This window comes from Dermochelys coriacea, chromosome 24, assembly GCF_009764565.3.
Source record: "Dermochelys coriacea isolate rDerCor1 chromosome 24, rDerCor1.pri.v4, whole genome shotgun sequence".
Taxonomy (NCBI): domain Eukaryota; kingdom Metazoa; phylum Chordata; order Testudines; family Dermochelyidae; genus Dermochelys; species Dermochelys coriacea.
The window spans coordinates 5619356-5636796 of NC_050091.1; the positions used below are offsets into that span (position 1 = coordinate 5619356).

At 54.3% G+C, this 17441-nt stretch overlaps 1 protein-coding gene across 2 annotated transcripts; it reads right to left on the minus strand.

The window, feature by feature from the left end:
• Nucleotides 1–420: 420 nt before the first annotated feature.
• On the minus strand, nucleotides 421–9484 carry LOC119847781 (gonadotropin-releasing hormone II receptor-like). Of its 2 annotated transcripts, none has more exons than XM_043501906.1 (4): nucleotides 9053–9484; nucleotides 2845–4313; nucleotides 2122–2326; nucleotides 421–1055 (listed from the first exon to the last, which is right to left on the minus strand). In XM_043501906.1, the coding sequence occupies exons 2-4, from the start codon at nucleotides 3418–3420 to the stop codon at nucleotides 565–567; spliced, it is 1272 nt and encodes a 423-aa protein (XP_043357841.1). In that variant the 5' UTR covers nucleotides 3421–4313; nucleotides 9053–9484; the 3' UTR covers nucleotides 421–564. The 2 variants fall into 2 exon arrangements, with proteins under 2 accessions (XP_043357841.1, XP_038238780.1); XM_038382852.2 differs by lacking the exon at nucleotides 9053–9484 and adding an exon at nucleotides 4700–4796.
• Nucleotides 9485–17441: the final 7957 nt, after the last annotated feature.

Here is a 17441-nt window from a genome sequence, read left to right on the forward strand (position 1 = left end):
ACAGGAGCCCAGGTTCCTTCGTGCGTGTTTGAGTGGGGAGGTGGGTCTGGAAAATAACAATACTCCCTAGCTCTTGTCTTCAGTAGATCTGAAAGTACTTTCCAAAGGAGGTCAGGATCCTTCTCCCCATTTCACAGATGGAGAAACAGGCACAGAGAGGGCAAAGTGACTTGCTCAAGGTCACCCAGCAGCCGAGCTGGGAATAAACCCTGGCTCTCCTGAGATCTGTCCACTAGGGCTCTGTCCACTAGGCCACGCTGCTAGCAGACTTTTAGTGGCAACCTTTCCAAACAGCTGAGGCCCATAGCAGCCCGCTCTCTGCGTCCATCTCCACCCATGCAGAGTGTGCAGCCTGGTGCAGCTCTGGGTAGTGAGAGACTGACTGGCACAAAGGGAGGAGATCAAGGAGAGGCCAGTGGCTGAGAAAATAATTTGGATTTATTGGTGGGTGCTTGAGTGAAGGAACAACTGCCCAGTAGCCCCACTGGGCACATTATGGGGGTCCCACCGGGCTCTCCCCCTTGCTGGAAAGCGGAGGTGAGTCCAGGCATGGCAAAGGTTCACTCATATGAAACTCTCCACTATCTTCTTCCTGCACAGTTCGCACCTCCCAGCAGGCAGGGCCATGTTAGCCGTCACCTCCAGTTCGTACTTGCCCGAGCCCCCCTGGTCCTCCCCGGCACTTCTGATGGGTGCGGCCGTGGTGGAGGCCCGGAAAGAGCCAATCAGCATGGAGGCTTGCTCCTTCCTGCGGTGGGTGCAGCGGCAGATGCACCGGATCTCCCTGCGGAAGTGCATGGTGAAGAGGCCATAGATGAGGGGGTCCAGGCAGGCATTGAAGAGGCCGAAAAGGAAGAGGATGTGGCTGAGGGATGGAGGCACCTTCTTCCGGCTCAGCATCTCCGGGGAGAACCAGTACCAGAGGCCCAGGAGGTAGTAGGGGGTCCAGCACAGGATGAAGGTCAGCACGATGACAATGGACATCTTCAGGGCGCGCATCCTGGCCCTGGGGATGTTGTTGTAGGAGCGGCGGAGGTGGACATCCTTGGAGGAGACTGCAGGGCAGAGGGGAGAGAAGAATGAGAGGGGAGACACAGAAGGAGGGGAGAGGGAAATTCTGCATGGTGAAGCAGAGCTCTTAGAGGAGAATGAGGAAAGGGAGAGCAGGAGACTGAGAACAAGAAAGAAACTGAGCAGAGGGAGGAGGGGAAATAGAATGAGAGAGAATGTGAAAGGCGGGGGGGAAAAAAAGAGTGAGGGTCCCCATATTCCAAGCCAACATGTATATGAGCACTGGCACAGGTCCCTGCAGCCTCCCAGAGCTGAAGAAATGCCCATGGTGGAGGGCAGCTGGGGAATGGTTGCTGGCTGCCTGGATTAATGGGCCGTGGCAGGCCAGACATGGCAGCGGGTAGCACTCAGGGGGAGGCGGGGTGTTCAGCATGTGGCACCAAGCCAGGGCCTGCCACAGCTGGAGTGTGGGGGGACATGAAGGGGACGGTTCTCTGCAGCTAGGGGCTGGGATTGATTTTTCCCCTCAGGGAGTGGCAGAGGAGATGGATGGAAAGATATGTGTAGGGATGGATGCATAGGTAGAGGTACGAAGAGTGAGAGAAGAGAGGAAGGAGAGAGAGAGAGACAGACCAAGGAAGGAAGGTGACAGAGAAATGGAGGAAAGAGGAGGGAAAAGAGAATGCTGGTCTAGAGGAAGAAAGGGAGATTCAGGAGAAACAGGAAAAAAAGGCAGAGAGGATGGAGGAAAAAAAAATCGAGGCGAGAAGGAGGCAGAGAGAAAGGCAGAAGAGAGATACAAATGTGCGCACACATGCACATGCTCGCACGTGTACACGCTTCCACTTACACGCACATGCTCCCATGTACACACCTGCACGCATATGCTTACATACAGATGCTTATACATGCACATGCTCTCACATATACACACACACTTGCTCCCACACACACGCATGCACTCCCACATACACATGATCTCACACACACCCCACAGACTGGTCCCCCCCATGCAAACCCCCTGCAGCAGTGAATGGGAGGAGTGGGGTCCATGCACTCTGGGAGCTCACAGGCGAGGGCCGGGGGACGAAAGAGGCAGACCAGGCTCACCGCAAGCTCTCTTCATCTTGCCAGAGATCTCGATGAGGATGCGGGAGTAGCACAGCACCATGATGAGCAGCGGCAGCAGGAAGAGGCAGGAGAAGGTGAACATGTTGTAGAGGGTCTCCTGCCAGTGGGCTTGGAAGCTGCCTACCGTGGCGCACTGGATGAAGTAGATGGGCTGGGAGCGGCTCACTGCGTGGAAGACAAACATCTGGAAGAGACACCCCCCGCCCCGGAGAAACAGTTAGATCTCTGCACCCCCACAGGAGCCACATCATGGATGCAGCACTGGCCATCCAGCCTCGTATTCCTACCCATTTCCCCAGTGCTCCAGCATCCCTGTTTCCGACCCATATCGGATCCATCTATCTAGGCCACTTCCAGTCCATGCTGTATCTGGCAACTGGTCCATCTCGCTCATCCCAGATCCGTTGCCGGCAGGCTTGTGTCCTGGCTGTACAGCATCAAACCATTGGCCTGTCTCGTCTTGTATCCCTGTAGCTGATGCATCTAGTTTGGTACCCCTGTATCCTGCCCATACTACATCAGGTCATTGGCCCATCCCGTCTATTACCCCCACACCACAGTGCATCAGAGGCCTGTTCTACCTAAACTAGACCCTGGCAGTATCAGAAATGCCATGGCAAAAGGAGGCTGCGCCATGGGAAGCCTGCCCTGGGGTCCATTCCACGGTCCCTCCCTACCTGCACCATTGCCATGATGACTTACCTGAGGTAGTGCCAGAAGCACACTCAGGGCCCAGGCCACGCACAGCATGGCCTTGTTCTTCTTCTTGGCGTCGCCCACGCTCAGTGGGTGCAAGATGGCTGCCTGACGGTCCAGGCTGATCACCACAGTGATGAAGGCTGAGGCATACATGGCCACCAGCTTGAGGAACATGAAGGCCCGGCAGGCCAGATCACCCGCATACCACTGCACCGTGATGTTCCAGGCTGCGTCCAAGGGCATCACCACAAAGGTCACCAGCAGATCGGCCGCGGCCAGGTTGACAATGAGGATGCGGACATGCGGCCTCTTGCGGTACTTCTGGGTGACAGTCCACAGCACGGCGATATTGAAGCAGGCCGAGGAGAGGAAGAGGACAAAGGTGATGGCCACCCGGACCTTGGCAGCAGTGGAGAACGTGGGCAGTAGGAAGACCTCCTCGCTAGGCAGGCTGGCGTTGGTTGCACCACCAGGTGAGACCTCCACCTCCTCCCAGGGCTGCCCACGGCTCTGGTTGCCCATGGTGGGCGACCCCAGCTCGAGCAGCCCGCTGACCTTCATGCGGAAAGTGGCATTCATATCGGAGGCTTGGGCATTCCCACCCGGAATCTGCACAGCCTTACAGAGACGTGAGCCGCCGGGATCCAGGAGGCTGAATCCGGCTCGTCCCCGTGAAGCCAAGCTCCTCCTAGACTGTGGCAGGGCTCGGAGACCCTGAGCATGTTTTGCTGCTTGGAGGGAGACTCCACTAAACTGGAGCTGCCCGGCTTCTGCTCTGGATTTAACGAGAACCACCTTCTTCTGGCTCAGGGAACTTTATTTCTTTTTTGCAGAGCGGCAGTTAACTCCCTCGTGGCTTGTGTTGCTGAGACTCAATAGGGACGGCTCCTCTGGTTCCTCTAGCCCCAGAGGTGGGCCAGATTCACAGGCGAGAACAGGCAGCTGTGAATCTCTGCTCGGCCAATCAGGATTGGCTCTGACGAGGTAACGACTCTAGCTTGCATCTCATTGGCCGGCTCAATTTGGCGGCCGTCAACTCCCCAGATGGGAGAAGTGCTCCTGTAGTTGAATTCAGCTCTTAAGGACAATCCGTTGCTGGGGTGGGTGGAAGTTTAATACGGAGCCACCACGCTCTTCCATGCCGTGCCTCCGAATGCAAGTGCTCTCCTTTTGGGGTGCAAATTAGACCTTAGCCACAGCTGTTACAGGGTAAGAGTCCCCCTGAGGGCTTTTCACTCCCTGACCGCCAGCAACATCTAAGGATACTGCCTCTCTTGCATAGTATCAGTGTCGTCCCAGGTAGATGCGCATGGGTGAATTCCAGCCTACCCTGGCGCTTGCAGAGCAATGTGTAGACACACCTATGCGGGGAGAGCTGTGCTTTACATGGTGTGTGTCAGTCTCTCGCTCCCACCGCTGGGATGCGACAGAACAGAGGCCAGATCTTCAGGCTGCTGGCTGTTTCCAGGAATCTGTGATTGGACCAAAAGAGACCAGTGTGTTAGATAGCTGCTATTTTTCTACCTGCCACAAAGGGGCAAAAGTCCCCAAAGCCCATTCGATTGGGCCCTCTGCAGAGGGTGCCAACCACTGAGTCATAAACTGGCCCCTAGGGAGTCAACGCTCCTGATGGGTACAGGGTCAGAGCATGAGTGCCCTGTGGCAGAGCTCTGTGCCCAGGACCAGCCCTCTGGGACTGACGGTAACAGGCCAGTGGTGGCTTTGGTGAGGTGGGAACTGGCGTGGGATCAGCGTCCCCAAGGCTGAGCAGTCCTCGGCTAAGGACTGGAGTGCCAGGCTGAAGCCAGACCCTGCTCCGGTATGGGTCCATCATAGCCCCAGCTTGTCTCTTTCTTACCCTGAGGGATACTTCAGGCACCTGGGCACAGGTCTGAGACCCACCAAATTCCTCTCACGCAAGCTGCCCGATGGGTTCATCCTCCAGCCACTGCTAACCTGGATGGGAACAGGTGCTCTAAGGACAAAAGGCCCAGATCCTAGAGTGGTTTTCGGAGCATGAGCCTGTTCCCCAAGGACTGCTCTTCCGATGGCTGAGAAGTCACTGACCACCCTACTGCATCCAGATCCCGGCAATCTAAAGGTGAGATCAATCCAGCATCCATTGGAGCCGAGGGACTGGCTCGGAGTGACAAAGCTTCCTTTTATGCCCTGGCTATTGCTGGCTCATTAATTATTATAATTAATAATTAATATACTAATTAATAATTATTGCCCTGCGCTGGGGATCTTCTGTGGCTCCCAGGGAACATGGCTCCTCTAAGACTCTCGCTCTGTGCCCATCCACGGCTTCTCATGCCTGCCAGCAGCACTCCAATATCTTGTGCTCCATCCTCTGATCCCCGGCTGCCAGCAGCTCCCCATCTCTCATGGCCCAGCGTTCTTGCATGGCCACAGCTCCTCAGAGATGACCAAACAGATGGCACCGCTCAGTGTTGGCAGGAGGTACCAGCCTGAGCCTCAAAGGCCACAGGTCAGCCCAGGCAGCAGCAGGACAAGACCATATCGTGTGGGAATGGTGCCCACGTGGTCTGAGAATCGGACAAACCCTGAGCTACACTAGCCATGCAAGCAGCAGTGTCGGGCCTGGCTGTCCCATGGGGCTTGAAGTCTGCCTCGCCCAGAGCTAGGGGAGCAGCAGCAGGGTCGACCCGAGCCCAGATGGGCTGCCAGTCTCCTGGCAGATTCCAAGCCGGACCCTGGTGCAGGCCCTGTGCATGCCAGCCTGCTTCTGAGTATGTCCCAATATGCCTACCACAGCCACCTCACCGGTGGCCTGTCCCAGCCACTTTATTTTTAGCTCAGCTGCTGGGAGGCTTTGCTGGCAGCTGATTTATTAGTTGCTGGCAGGGAAGAATAAAGAGGAGCCAGTGATAAGAGGCAGAGGGCTGCAGCTATTTCCAGCAGCCTGGAGAAGGGACTGCATCTGCCTACCAGGGGCCTGGCATAGAGACCCGGTCCACATTCTCATGGCTGAGCTGTCACCAGGGGGTTTCCCCAGTGGAATCCCCTGGGATTTCCCTTGGAATTAGAGCCACTAACTAGGGCATGTGTCAAGATGGGGGAGAGGGGCTGATTCTCCCTTACGCTCAGGCCCCTTGGGATGATGCTGGAGTAGAACGGGGGAGATTTCTGATGCCAGGATGCCCCCCACCCCCCAAAATTTAGCTGGGCAGCTCCGTCCTCTCAGGGAGCTATTTGACCACCCAAAGCCCAACCCATGGTGGGGATTCAGGCTACGTTTCATCCATAGATCTCAAAGCGCTTGACAAAGGAGGTCAAGATTATTATCCCCATTTCACACATGGGGAAACTGAGGCACAGGGAGGGGAAATGACTTGCCCATGGTCATCCAGCAGGTCATGGGCAGGGCTGGGAATTAAACCGGGTCTCCTGAGTCCCACTTTGGTGCCCATCCGCTACGTTACACTGCCCGCAGGGTGAGGGTGTAAACCAGAACCCCATCCACCCCCTCAGCTTGTAGCTTGCATTCACACTGATTTGCTGGTGTGCATATTAGACCTGGTCTGTTTGAGGTAACTGCTCTGGTAAACTACAATTGTTCCTTAAATCTGAGTCAAACCAGTGCAGGCCTCTCTCTGGATGCTCTTATTTCAAGTTAACAGTCACTTATTTCAGTTTAGCTTCAAACTGTTCCTCAATCGAGTTCAGCTAATCTGATACCATCCTGCACTGGGACCTCAGTAGATGCCACCCCCCACACCCCCCAAGGACACTTGTCATGGTAGTTCAGCCCACCTAGTTCCTGCCTCCACTTTGTCTCCTTCTAGTGTTTAGATGTAGGAATTGCCATGGACTCACCGCTGCTCTGTTCAGCAGGCATCAGGCTCCAGCCCAATTTATAGCCCCTTCCCAGGGCTGCCACTTGTCCGGGTTGTCTCAGGATCATCCCATGTTTGAGGTTGCTGTCCCAGGAAATCTGGAAGGTGGCCCGCTACCTTGCCACTTGGCCTGTTTTATGGGCTCAGGGTCACCCCAGCTGTCCTGGGGGGTTTTTTGTACCTCAGAGGGAGCAACTCCCAAGCCTCCTGATTGGGATTTGGTTCTCCTGGGAGCCCCCCCACCTCCTCTGATGGGAGTGCAGCCAACGCCCAGGAAAGCAGGGCAAGCATTTGGTTCCATCCCCCCAAGCAGTTATATATTTAACACCCGGCTCCTGCCCCGTACCTTGCTACAGCCATTGAATAATGCTGGGCTTGGGGGAAACAGCTGCAATCTTGGAGGGAAGGCAGTGTTGCCTAGCGGAAAGCACAGTGGTCTGGGTCTTGGGAGACCTGGGTTCTAATCCTGACTTTGCTAGTGACCTTGGGTAAGTCATTGCCCCTCTCTGTGCCTCAGTTTCCCTTGTGTATATAGACGGTAAGCTCTTTGGGGCAGGGGCTGCCTCCTGCTATGTGTACGTACAGCACCTAGCACCATGGGGCCCTGATCTTGGTATGAGGCCTCTGGGTCCCACTCCAATATAAATAATAGCGACCATGGACCAATTTGAGACGCTAATACTTTAAGCCACTAGCCAGGTGCAAAATTGCCTGTAGCTTCTCTTTGCCTCTTGGTGTTGGCCCCGAGGCATAGAGCCCAGCAGGGCTGCTGAGTAATTCGGCTCCAAAGGGTGTTTGGGGTTGGATTTATTTTTTACTAGTACGTGGTGCATTTTTTTTGCCTCATCCTGTCTTGGGAGGAGGAGAACATGACAGCTGGCAAGCCTGGCTTTCTCAGTGCTGGACAAGCTTTCCCTCCAGCCCCTGTCCTGCTCTGAACCTCCCGATGCTTTACAGAGTGTGTGTGTGTGGGGGGGGGGGCTGGGAGTCAGGGCTCTTGGAGCTTCTAGTCCAAGCTGTAGGTGAGGGGAGTGGGGCATCAGGACTCCTGGGTTTTGTGCCCAGCCCTGGGAGGGGAGTGGGATGGACCGCACTGACTCCCCTCCTTTGGGGGGGGGGGAAATGTCCTCAGCTCCCCCTGCCCCACTCTGCCCTGAGCCACAGCCTCCCTGTGGTACTTCAGGAGGGGAGCCCAATTCCTTGATTCCTGGGGGGGAGGGCTGCCACTGAGAATAAGGGAAGCTGGCAGCTGGGGTTGGGGGATCTTCCCTGGGTCCCCCTCTTTGCTCCAGGAGGAAGGTACCAGCTGCAAAGCCGAGGGAGGTCCACCGTATAACCCCTTCCCCTCCGGCAGCATCGCTGCACCCCTTTTCCTCTCCCTCCACCCCCAGGCCCGGATCTAGCCCTGTGAGTCACATCTGCTGGAGAACCCAGCCCAGACGTGGCAAGGCTAACGCACACTCGGCCACAGCCCCCGCCGATCGCAGCTCGGCCCCCTTCATCCCACTGTCATCCATCTGTGTTCTACAGGGAGGGGGTCAGACTAGGTGATCCTTATGGGCCTGTCTGGCACTGGATTCAATAACCCCATGGATCCATTACCCCTGTCCCGTCTCCTGCCCCCCCCCTGGAGATGACAGGCTCAATCCATCACAGAGGGAACGGTGGGGTCTTTGCCGGAGAGGTCTCTGCACCCCCCCCTCCTTGCTGTCTTTTGGTGCCACACACTAACCCACAGCGAGCAGGACTGGCCGGTCCCAGGAGCTAGTCTGGGCCTGGCTTTTGGAAGACCCAAGGGCCATTTCCCAGGGGCCAAGCCTCTGCCATCTGGCACGCGGGGGGCGGGGGGAGGTTGGTCCCGTGCTGGCCTGGCCTGATGGTGTTTCACCCCCCTTGCTGTGGTGATGTAGATGAAGGCACAGGGCAAGCCAGAGGGGATCAGTCCCCAAGGGCTTGTCCTGGGCTAATTTGAAAAGTCCCATCAGGTGATGGGGGCTCTGATGGGGAGATAAGGCTACATCCTAGGAGATCTCATTTTCAGGGGTGATCTGATCCTATATTTCACCCCAATATTCCTCATTATATCCCCCCCCATACGTAACACCCCTGCCCCATCCCTGTGGACCCTCTCCAGATACCTAGACCCTCACACTCCCTAGTCAGAGCTTTGACTCACCCCTTAGAAATAGATTTCTCCAATCAAATGTGCAGCTTGCCTCTAACCCCCCTCGCCCCCGAAACACCTGCTCCCGCTTCCCCCGGCTCGGAGCACAGCACGATCCATTTGTGCCTCCTCTTTTGCCCGGCTCCCTCTGCCCTGTCTCGGAGCCGCCCCGCGGCGCTTCCCTTACCATCCCTGGGCGTTTGCCGCCCCTGCAGCCCCCAGCACACTGCAGAAAGATCCTTCCAGCGGGGGGCGGAGGAAGAGAGTTCCCCGAGCTTCCCGGCTTCTTCCCAGCGGCGCCCCCCGGCTCCTTGGCAAAGCCCTGCGCTGTGAGGCTGGATCTCCCCTCTCCGGGTCCCGCGGCGCCCCGGCGGTTAATTATCCAGCGCTCCGGCCCCGCTCCTCCCGCTCCTGGAGGTCACTGCAGTGCCTGGTTGTCTTCTGTCGCTGCTTTGCTTCACCCCACCCCTCCTCCGCCTTCACCTCTCCCGGCTATTTAAAGGTGCACCGCTCCCCAGCCGGCTACGCGGGGCAGGAGGCTCTTATGCCCCGGGAGAGGCCAGCTGAGCAGCGCTTGGGGTGGATGGAAATTTCAGGGTCCGGCCCCGCTGTAGAGGCTGAGCTGGAAAGCGGCGCTCGGGACTTTATTTATTGATGGGCTGGCAGGGCCCTGTGCAATGAGGACGTGCTTCTTGTTTGGAGTTTGGAGCTAAGGGAGACATCCAAGCACCATAGGAATTCCCAGACTGGACCAGCCTCGCCCATTGCTTCAGAGGCAGGTGCAAGAAATGCCCCCGGTGGATAGTTATGGGGCAACAGCCCCTCAGTTAGTGAGTTATAAACAAGAGGGAATTCAGCAGGGCTCTAAATCCATCTACTTCAGGGAATAAACTAATCTCTAGGGTAGAGAGCACTAGGCTATGATTCAGGAGAGATGGGTTCTATTCCTGGCTCTGCTGCTGGGGTAAGTCATGTCCCTGGTCTGTGCCTCAGTTTCCCCATCTATAAAGTGGAAGTAAGAATGCTGCCCTCCTTTGTAAAGTGTTTATCAAATGCTAGATAAGGGCTCTTCACTTCCTCCCAGAGAGATTTTTCTTCAACAGCTACATTGTTGTGCGGGATCATTGTTAACATTTGGACTTTTCCATACATCCCCAGCTCCCGGAGTCATGTGATGATGTGAGACTGTGATGTGACGTAGGACATGAGCTTTTGTTAAAACATAAACGTTTCTAGCTGTGAGAGTTGCAGAGAAACGCTTGCAAACCTGACCCCTAAATGCTCCAAATCCAGAAGGTGAATTAAAAAACCCAAGAAGGTTAGTGATGATGATTGATATATTTTTTTTAGGAGTCCTGACGCATGATGTTGGAATGTCTGAAGCTGGTGATGCGAGTGCAGCATTCTCTTCACCTGTCTCTGCTGGTCGAAAAATGGGTAAAGTATTGTTGGGGGGAAGGTTTTGAAAATTTCAAAATCTGCCTGTTGTTTTAAGAAGACACAGTTGTTCGTTTGGTGGAAATCTGGCACAAAAACTTCAGTTGACATTTCAGGGATATCTTTTTCTAGGACATTTTCAGTTTCAAAAAGTGATGAGGAGGTTAGATTTTATTCTTTCCTGTCTCTCTGCCCTGCTCCATCCTGCACCTCCATTTTGGAACTCATAAATGAAGATGGAGGAAGAAAAAACGGGTTTTTTTTTCTTTGTTCTGGGGATTTGTCCAAAAAAATTTGAGAAGTTAAAAAAAAAAAAACAATGAAAAAACAAGTACAGTTTCACTTTTGTAAAAAGGCCATTTTAAAAAAATGAAAATTTGGTTTTGCTTGTAAAATTGTAACCAGTGCTCCTCAGAAGCAGCTGGCCCCAGGTATTGGTCCAGATGCACCATTGACCTGACAGCATCTCCCTTCCTAGTATTTCTGCCTTATTTTCCACTGGCTTTTTTAAAAGTGTTTTTATTATTAATACTGCAGTTGGGTGCTGCACAGCCACATAGGCAGGCGATTTTATTATTATTTATTATTTGTCTTACTGTAGCACCTAGGCATCATGGCCAGGCCCCTTTATGCTAGGCGCTGTACAATCAGGGAACAAAAAGATGGCCCTGCTTAGGAGCTGCCAATTCTTGCAAAGGGCGAGCCTGAGGCCGTGCTAAGGGGTCATGTTAGTGGCTGACGCAGCAAGTTCGCGCCCCGTAGGCCCGATGCTGCCAGTCGTGCTGGCTAATTCGTCGGCTGAGCACTACTGCAGCCCAGGGTGGGGTTTGCAGAACAATTCAAGCTCAGAGATGCTGCGTATTTGTCAGAGGGAGGGTAACTCGCAGCTGGATTCCCAAAGGACACAGTGGATTGGCCGGCACTTGGAGGCTTTAACTCAGGACCAGGTGACTGTCCATAAGAAACCCGTGAGCCGGGGGGCTTGACACAGGAATCGCTGGGTGAGGTTCTCAGGCAGCAGGTCAGACTGGATGATCTGCTGAGCCCTGCTGGCCTTAAAGCCAAAACAGTTCAAAGGGGACACAGCCAGCAGCAGCCCGCCTCCAAGCCCAGCTTGTCAGACTGGGGCTCCTGCTAAAAGCAGCTGCCTAGCCAGTGCTTTGAAGGTACAGCTCATGCTCCAAAGCGGGACCTCAAGCTGCAGCATCTACATGGCTGCATGAGCCCGTCGGCTTGCTGCCATGGGCTGGGGAGATGCACCCTTAGAACTCAAGGTCAGAAGGGACTATTAGCTCACTTAGTCTGATCTGCACAGCACAGGCTTTGAATTGCACCCAGTTACCCCTCTGGGGAGCCCATCGGGAGGGTTAGACTGAAGCATTTTGGTTCTTGGGAGATTAAACAGTCACATGCCCCAAAAATAATCTTTCAACTTCACCCACATTTGAACCAGCAACTGACAGGATCCTAATCCCCTGAGCTACCTGACACAGCTTGCCATAGCCTGCTGCTTACCCTGGGTTCTCCCTGGTGGTGCTCAGTGCTGTCTTAATTAGCAGGATTGATTTTTTTTGGCTCAGCCCTTTGGCCCCTGTTTCTGGCAGATTAAACCTCCCGTGTTAGCATCGGCAGCCAATTTTCCTGTCCACAAGCATCATGGGACATGGGATGCTATCCGATCAGCTGTTGGGAAGAGGCCAGAGAACCTGCACATACTAGGACAAATGGTTCATGACTCTTTGCCCTTCAGTACAGCAGTCTCAAAGTACTTTACAAACACTGAGGAATTAAGCCTCATGCTCTGAGCATCATCCCTGTTCTTAAATCTGGGGAAACTGAGGCACAGAAAGGAGGCATCCCATTCACATAGCACATCAGTGGCAGATCTGAGACTCAGGACTCCTAGGCTCCTGCTCTAACCAGCTGATCTTACACACTTGTGGTAAAACTCAGGACTCCTGGCTCCCAATCCAGCTTTTTAGCCTCTTTCTTAGAACCTGACCTTGGAGCATCAAAGCACTTAACAAAATGCTACGTAATCAGGACTCTCATCTCAGCCACCTGGTGAGGTGTGTAAAGGACAGCTTCACCCACCCCTGAAATGCAGCCACCTCTGGGGTGGGGTGTGGCAGCTATTTAATGTCACTCAGCAACACTACACAATCATTTAGGACTGAAAGGAAGAGGAAGGCTGTGTCCAGCTGAAAGATGTAGGGAGGAGGAATGGCACGTGGCCAGGATAATGTGGGTTAACACCCTCAATTACGGGATGAGCTGTGGAAGCTTGAATAAGCAAGAACTTGGTACACTGAAATGGACATCTCTTCCTTAGCTCTTCTCTGAAAGGATCCATAGAAGGGCAAAGTCTTTGTATTAGTTTGCATTGATTTGAAAGCCGGTGGCATGACTGGCACAAACCCTGCAGCCATAATGAAATTAATCGGCCACTGATAGCACGTAAAACACTGCCAATCGGTTCTAACTTGGCACTGGCGTCTCCAGCGGCATTTTAAACAATGCATTCAGAGCCAGGGGGAAGGGAGATCGTATGGGTGGGTGCGTTGGGTCCTGCTCTCCGAACTAGACTGCCTGGGTACTATTCCTAGCTCTGGGGCAAGTTCCTTTTTGTTTCCCCTGTGACTGTCTTCTTTGTTTAGATTGTAGGCACTTTGCGGCAGGGACTGTCTCTCACCAGGGGGCCTTACAGGGCCTGGATCTCGATTGAGACAGGGCTGTAATAATGTCTGGTGTGTGCCCCCTGCTAATGCACGGCACTCGTTCGTAACGTCTAAGGTCAGATCGGACCCTCCTAATCATCTCATCTGACCTCCTGCTTAATCCAGGCCAGAGAACCTCCCATGATGATTCCTGCACCAAGCCCATGGCGTCAGCTTCAAACGAGACGCCCAGTCGTGATTTAAAGACATGCCGTGACGGGAGAAGTCACCACGTCCCTTGCCGAGCCATCCGATGGTTAAATATTAACCATTTGTTGGTGCCGCTATTAAATCACCCCATGATCTCATAGCACTTTACAAAGCTGGCTGAATAGCATTACCCCCCTTGTCCAGATGGGGAAACTGAGGCATAGAACCCTGCCTGTGTGGTTATATGGCAGAGCTCCCCACCTTAGTAAATGGTCTCCATCTTCTCCCCTCAAGTCAGGCAACCTCTTGCTGAAATCTCTGTCCCCTCCCCTGCAATACAGCTACTTAGAGGCTGGGTTCTAGGGTCGTTTGGTAGCCAAGGGGCCGTCTGATCAGCAAGCCAGTGGAGGGTGGTTTTTTTTTTTTTGCAAAGAGCGAAGCTGAATGCAGGTTCCGCTGGGCAAATGAAACGTAATTAAACCCCATGCAGTGCTCTGTCTATTGGGGTGAGCTGCTCCCAGCCTAACCCCCCGGCATCCCCTGTTTGCTTGATGGGCCAGCAATACTAGTCCCCTGATTCCATGCTCACTGATCAGGGGCATCTGTCCCCATCTCACCCTACGCTCTCCCAGCCCCGAACATCAGCCCGGCTGCAAAATAACACCTCCCTGTAAGATCCAATTTACCGTGCGCTGCGGCCACCGGGCAGAGACGCTGCGAAAAGAGAATCCCGTTCATTTCTGTCACTTCTAGCTCGGGCTTGTCACAGACCCACTGGGCTTAGCGCTGCACTGGGCGGCTGGTTGGATCAGCAGGTTGGGCTGGTGCTCGGGAGGTCTATATCCAGTTGGGGGGGGGTCACGGGCAGACGAGAGCAGACACTCGCTGCTTCTTTGACACATGCTGCTATTTAGCTCCTGTGTGGATGCTCATCAGGCCTCATGAGCAGAGGACACACACGGTCCAGCCTGTTCAGTTGTTTCCCCACCTGCAGCCACCTGCTTTTGAAGTATGCTCCCGTTGAAGCAGCTGGGCTGGTTTTCAAGATGGGTTGTTTTTCCTAAAAGATCTGTCCCCCCCACTGAATGATTTCAGGGCATGTCTCTGGCCTGTGTTATCCAGGAGGTCAGACTAGATTACAGTGGTCCCTCCCGGTCTGGGAATCCACGACACTCCGAGGCCAGGGGGGAGGAGAATCAGGCTCCGGTGCAGTGAGAGAAAAAGCGGGATTTCTGCCACCCCCACCCCAGCGGCGAACAGTGCCAGAGCTCCTCCTGCTCTGCCATGTGGCTCTGTACGGAGAGAGCTGGGCCGGCGCAAAGGGAATTGCAGCCGTGTTCCCCAAAGCGGTGAGTGGCGCTTTGGAAGATACAAGGTCTAGTGCAATGAGCATGAGTCCACTCTCAGACCTGGACAGGATCTAGAGCCCAGCAGCGTGATCTAGAGCAGGGGACTGGGGATCAGGACTCCTGGGTTCTATTCCCAGATTGGGCAGGGAGCGGAGCTGTGAGATAGCTGAGCGAAAGGTTCACGTCTCTGTCCCAGCAGCTGTTCCTGGGCGGGTTCCAGAACAGAACAGCTCAGGAAAAATGGCTTATGCATGGAAGAAAAAGGAGGCTGGGAGTGCAGAGGTGAGGGCCACCCCTGCTGTCTCTGGGCTTTCCCCCTAGCTCCTCACTGGCACCTCCCCTGTTAGCAATGTCCGTAGCTTCACGGCGCTCAGTAGCCTGGGCCCAGTGGATCTCAGAGAGCCTGAAACTCGGGGCTGCGGTTGCCAGCTCTCCTCCGCTGGAACAATTTTTATAGTGGGGGGTGGGGGCTGAGAGCCATTGAACCAAACTGTAAATCCTGTATATAATGGAAACCATTTCAAGTCAGGGGGTGCTACAGCACCCCCGGCATCCCTAGTTCCTGCACCTATGGCAGGCCCAGTGGAACTTTCTACCAGCAGGGGAAAGCTCTGTGTGGAAGGTGGAGCTTTCCCAGGGGCCAGTCCCAGACTGTGGGACGAACCCCTCTGGGGAAGAAAGATTGTCCCAAACCTCACCCCCAGACTCCAACAGCCCCGGGGCACTCCTCAGACTGTCCTTTGCTAATATAAACACAGAGCAGTGCATTGAAAACAAGAGAGGCCCTATCAAAACCACTCCACTGCATGCGTAATTCTTCCCCTGCCTCAATTTCCCCAGGGATAATTCTCCTCCCCTTCTTCTGTTTACACCAGACCATGGTCTATTGGCCTGAGCCAGGGCTGGGAGCCATGACCCCTCCCGGTTTTTATTCTGGCTCTGTCACAGATTCATTGTGTGGCCCTAGGGAAGCCCCCTCATTACTCTGGGACCGCAGAAGTGTTACCCCAGGGGTGGATTTAGCCTAAGAAGCCTCAGTTTCCCCATCTACAAAATGGGGATGAAATTTACCCACCTTCCCACACTACAGCAAAGTGTTGACTTCCAGGTATCCACATCCAGGCACTCACATATTCGTTATGGAAACAGCCCCTCCAGATAAGCCAGGGCCAGCCTGGTGGCCAGTCCCCAATCTCCATAACAGGCAGAACTGAACCCCTGGATCCACACAGCCCCCAGATGTGGGGAAGCTCCAATCTCAGCCCTCTGAGTCAGTCTCTGCCCCTGAACCAATTCATTCTGTGTCAGGTCATTCGTATGGAGCAGCTTCTCCCATGAGTCCCATTTGCTGCTGGATCCCACATCGATTGCTGTTCACAGTGAGGGTTAAAATCCCCTTCCATCTCCAAGCTGTGTCAACACCAGGTTCTTGGCAAGAGCTAACATACCGAGTCGGGGGGGAGGCGTTTGTGTGGCTGCTAAGCTGTATTGACGAGATGAAATAGCGGTGGATTTCAGTGTAACATCAATATGCACATGAATGGATCCACCCGTAGGGACAACTTAGGGCAGGCCAGAGCCAGCATCCTAGATTCGGACATCATGACCTACGGGAAAGCTCCAATCCCCATCTAAGCCCCAAGAACTTGTGACACTCCTTAGCTATTGACGTCCTTTCTGCCACTGCTCAGCTGCTGTCTGCGAGCCCCTCTTAGTGGCCATGGCTGGTGGAGTCCCTCCCAAACGGGCCTGACTTCAAATGGGGCGGGGGGGGGAATAGGAAAATTTGAGATGCAAACAATAGGGTTGCATTGAAACCATGCCCGGTGTTCGGGATGTAGCAACCTCAGTTAGAGTCACCAGATGGCAGCATGACTCAAAGAGAGAGGAATGGTGTGTCCGATGCTGGAGGCGGCAGATAAGGGCCTTATTGGTCCTGGAAGGGACATGCAGTGACAGGAGGGGTGGGTACGGATTTTAGTCATTATACGTGGGTGCGTTTGTCTCCCCGTTCCCACCCGAATCCTCTCTGGATAATGCAAAGAGCCAGTCAGAGCTTCCTGTAGGAGCCCCAGATGGACGATACCAATCAATGCTGACTTTCGTGTGGTGCCATCCGTTCCAAAGAGCTTGGCCGACACTGAAACGCAGCCACCTCTGGGGTGGAACGCTGCAGCTCTTTAACAGCCTCCCAGACATGCGGCCCAGGGATCACTCATCCAGTGTTGAAATGCAGCCGCCCCTGGGGTGGAATGCGTAAGGCACTTAGTCGTGCTCACCAACAAGAGGTGAGGATTTAGGGCAGAAAATGAAAAAGAATCCTGCATACAAATGAAACAGCAGGAGGGGTTTTTGTGAGTCCGAATGGAATTATTCAAGCTGGAATCAGGACAGGTACCAGGGTTCCCAGTAACCTACCGCTCAGGAAATAGTGCCTTGGGTTTATTAGCCTCAGACAATCTGGGCCTTACCGCTGTGCCTGATCCTAGGGGTATGTGCGGCTATGTTACAGCTATGCTACTGCCATGTCGACACTTCTTACATCCACAGAACGGGGGTTCCTGTCGGTGTGGTTAATCCACCTCTCCATGAGGCCGATAGATTCCTGGGTCTCCCATCCAAGCACGAGAACCCCTGCCTAGTAGAGTGTAGTAGGGCAGCTGCCCCACTCCAGTAGAACAAGGGCTAAAAGCAGCCTTGGAGAGGGCTGTGGCTGTGAAAGGCTGATTGGGGAGGCAGCCACAGCGGGGGCCACACCCCAATCAGGCCACAGCTGGCCCTATAAAAGGGCTGTGAGCCAGGAGCTGAGAGTCTCTCTCTAGCTTTGGAGAGAGATGGACTTAGCTGCCTGAAGGAGCAAAGGGTAGTGTGGACAGAGCAGTGCTGGGGTGCTCAGGCCTGGTGACCTCCCAGGCTGTGGCCT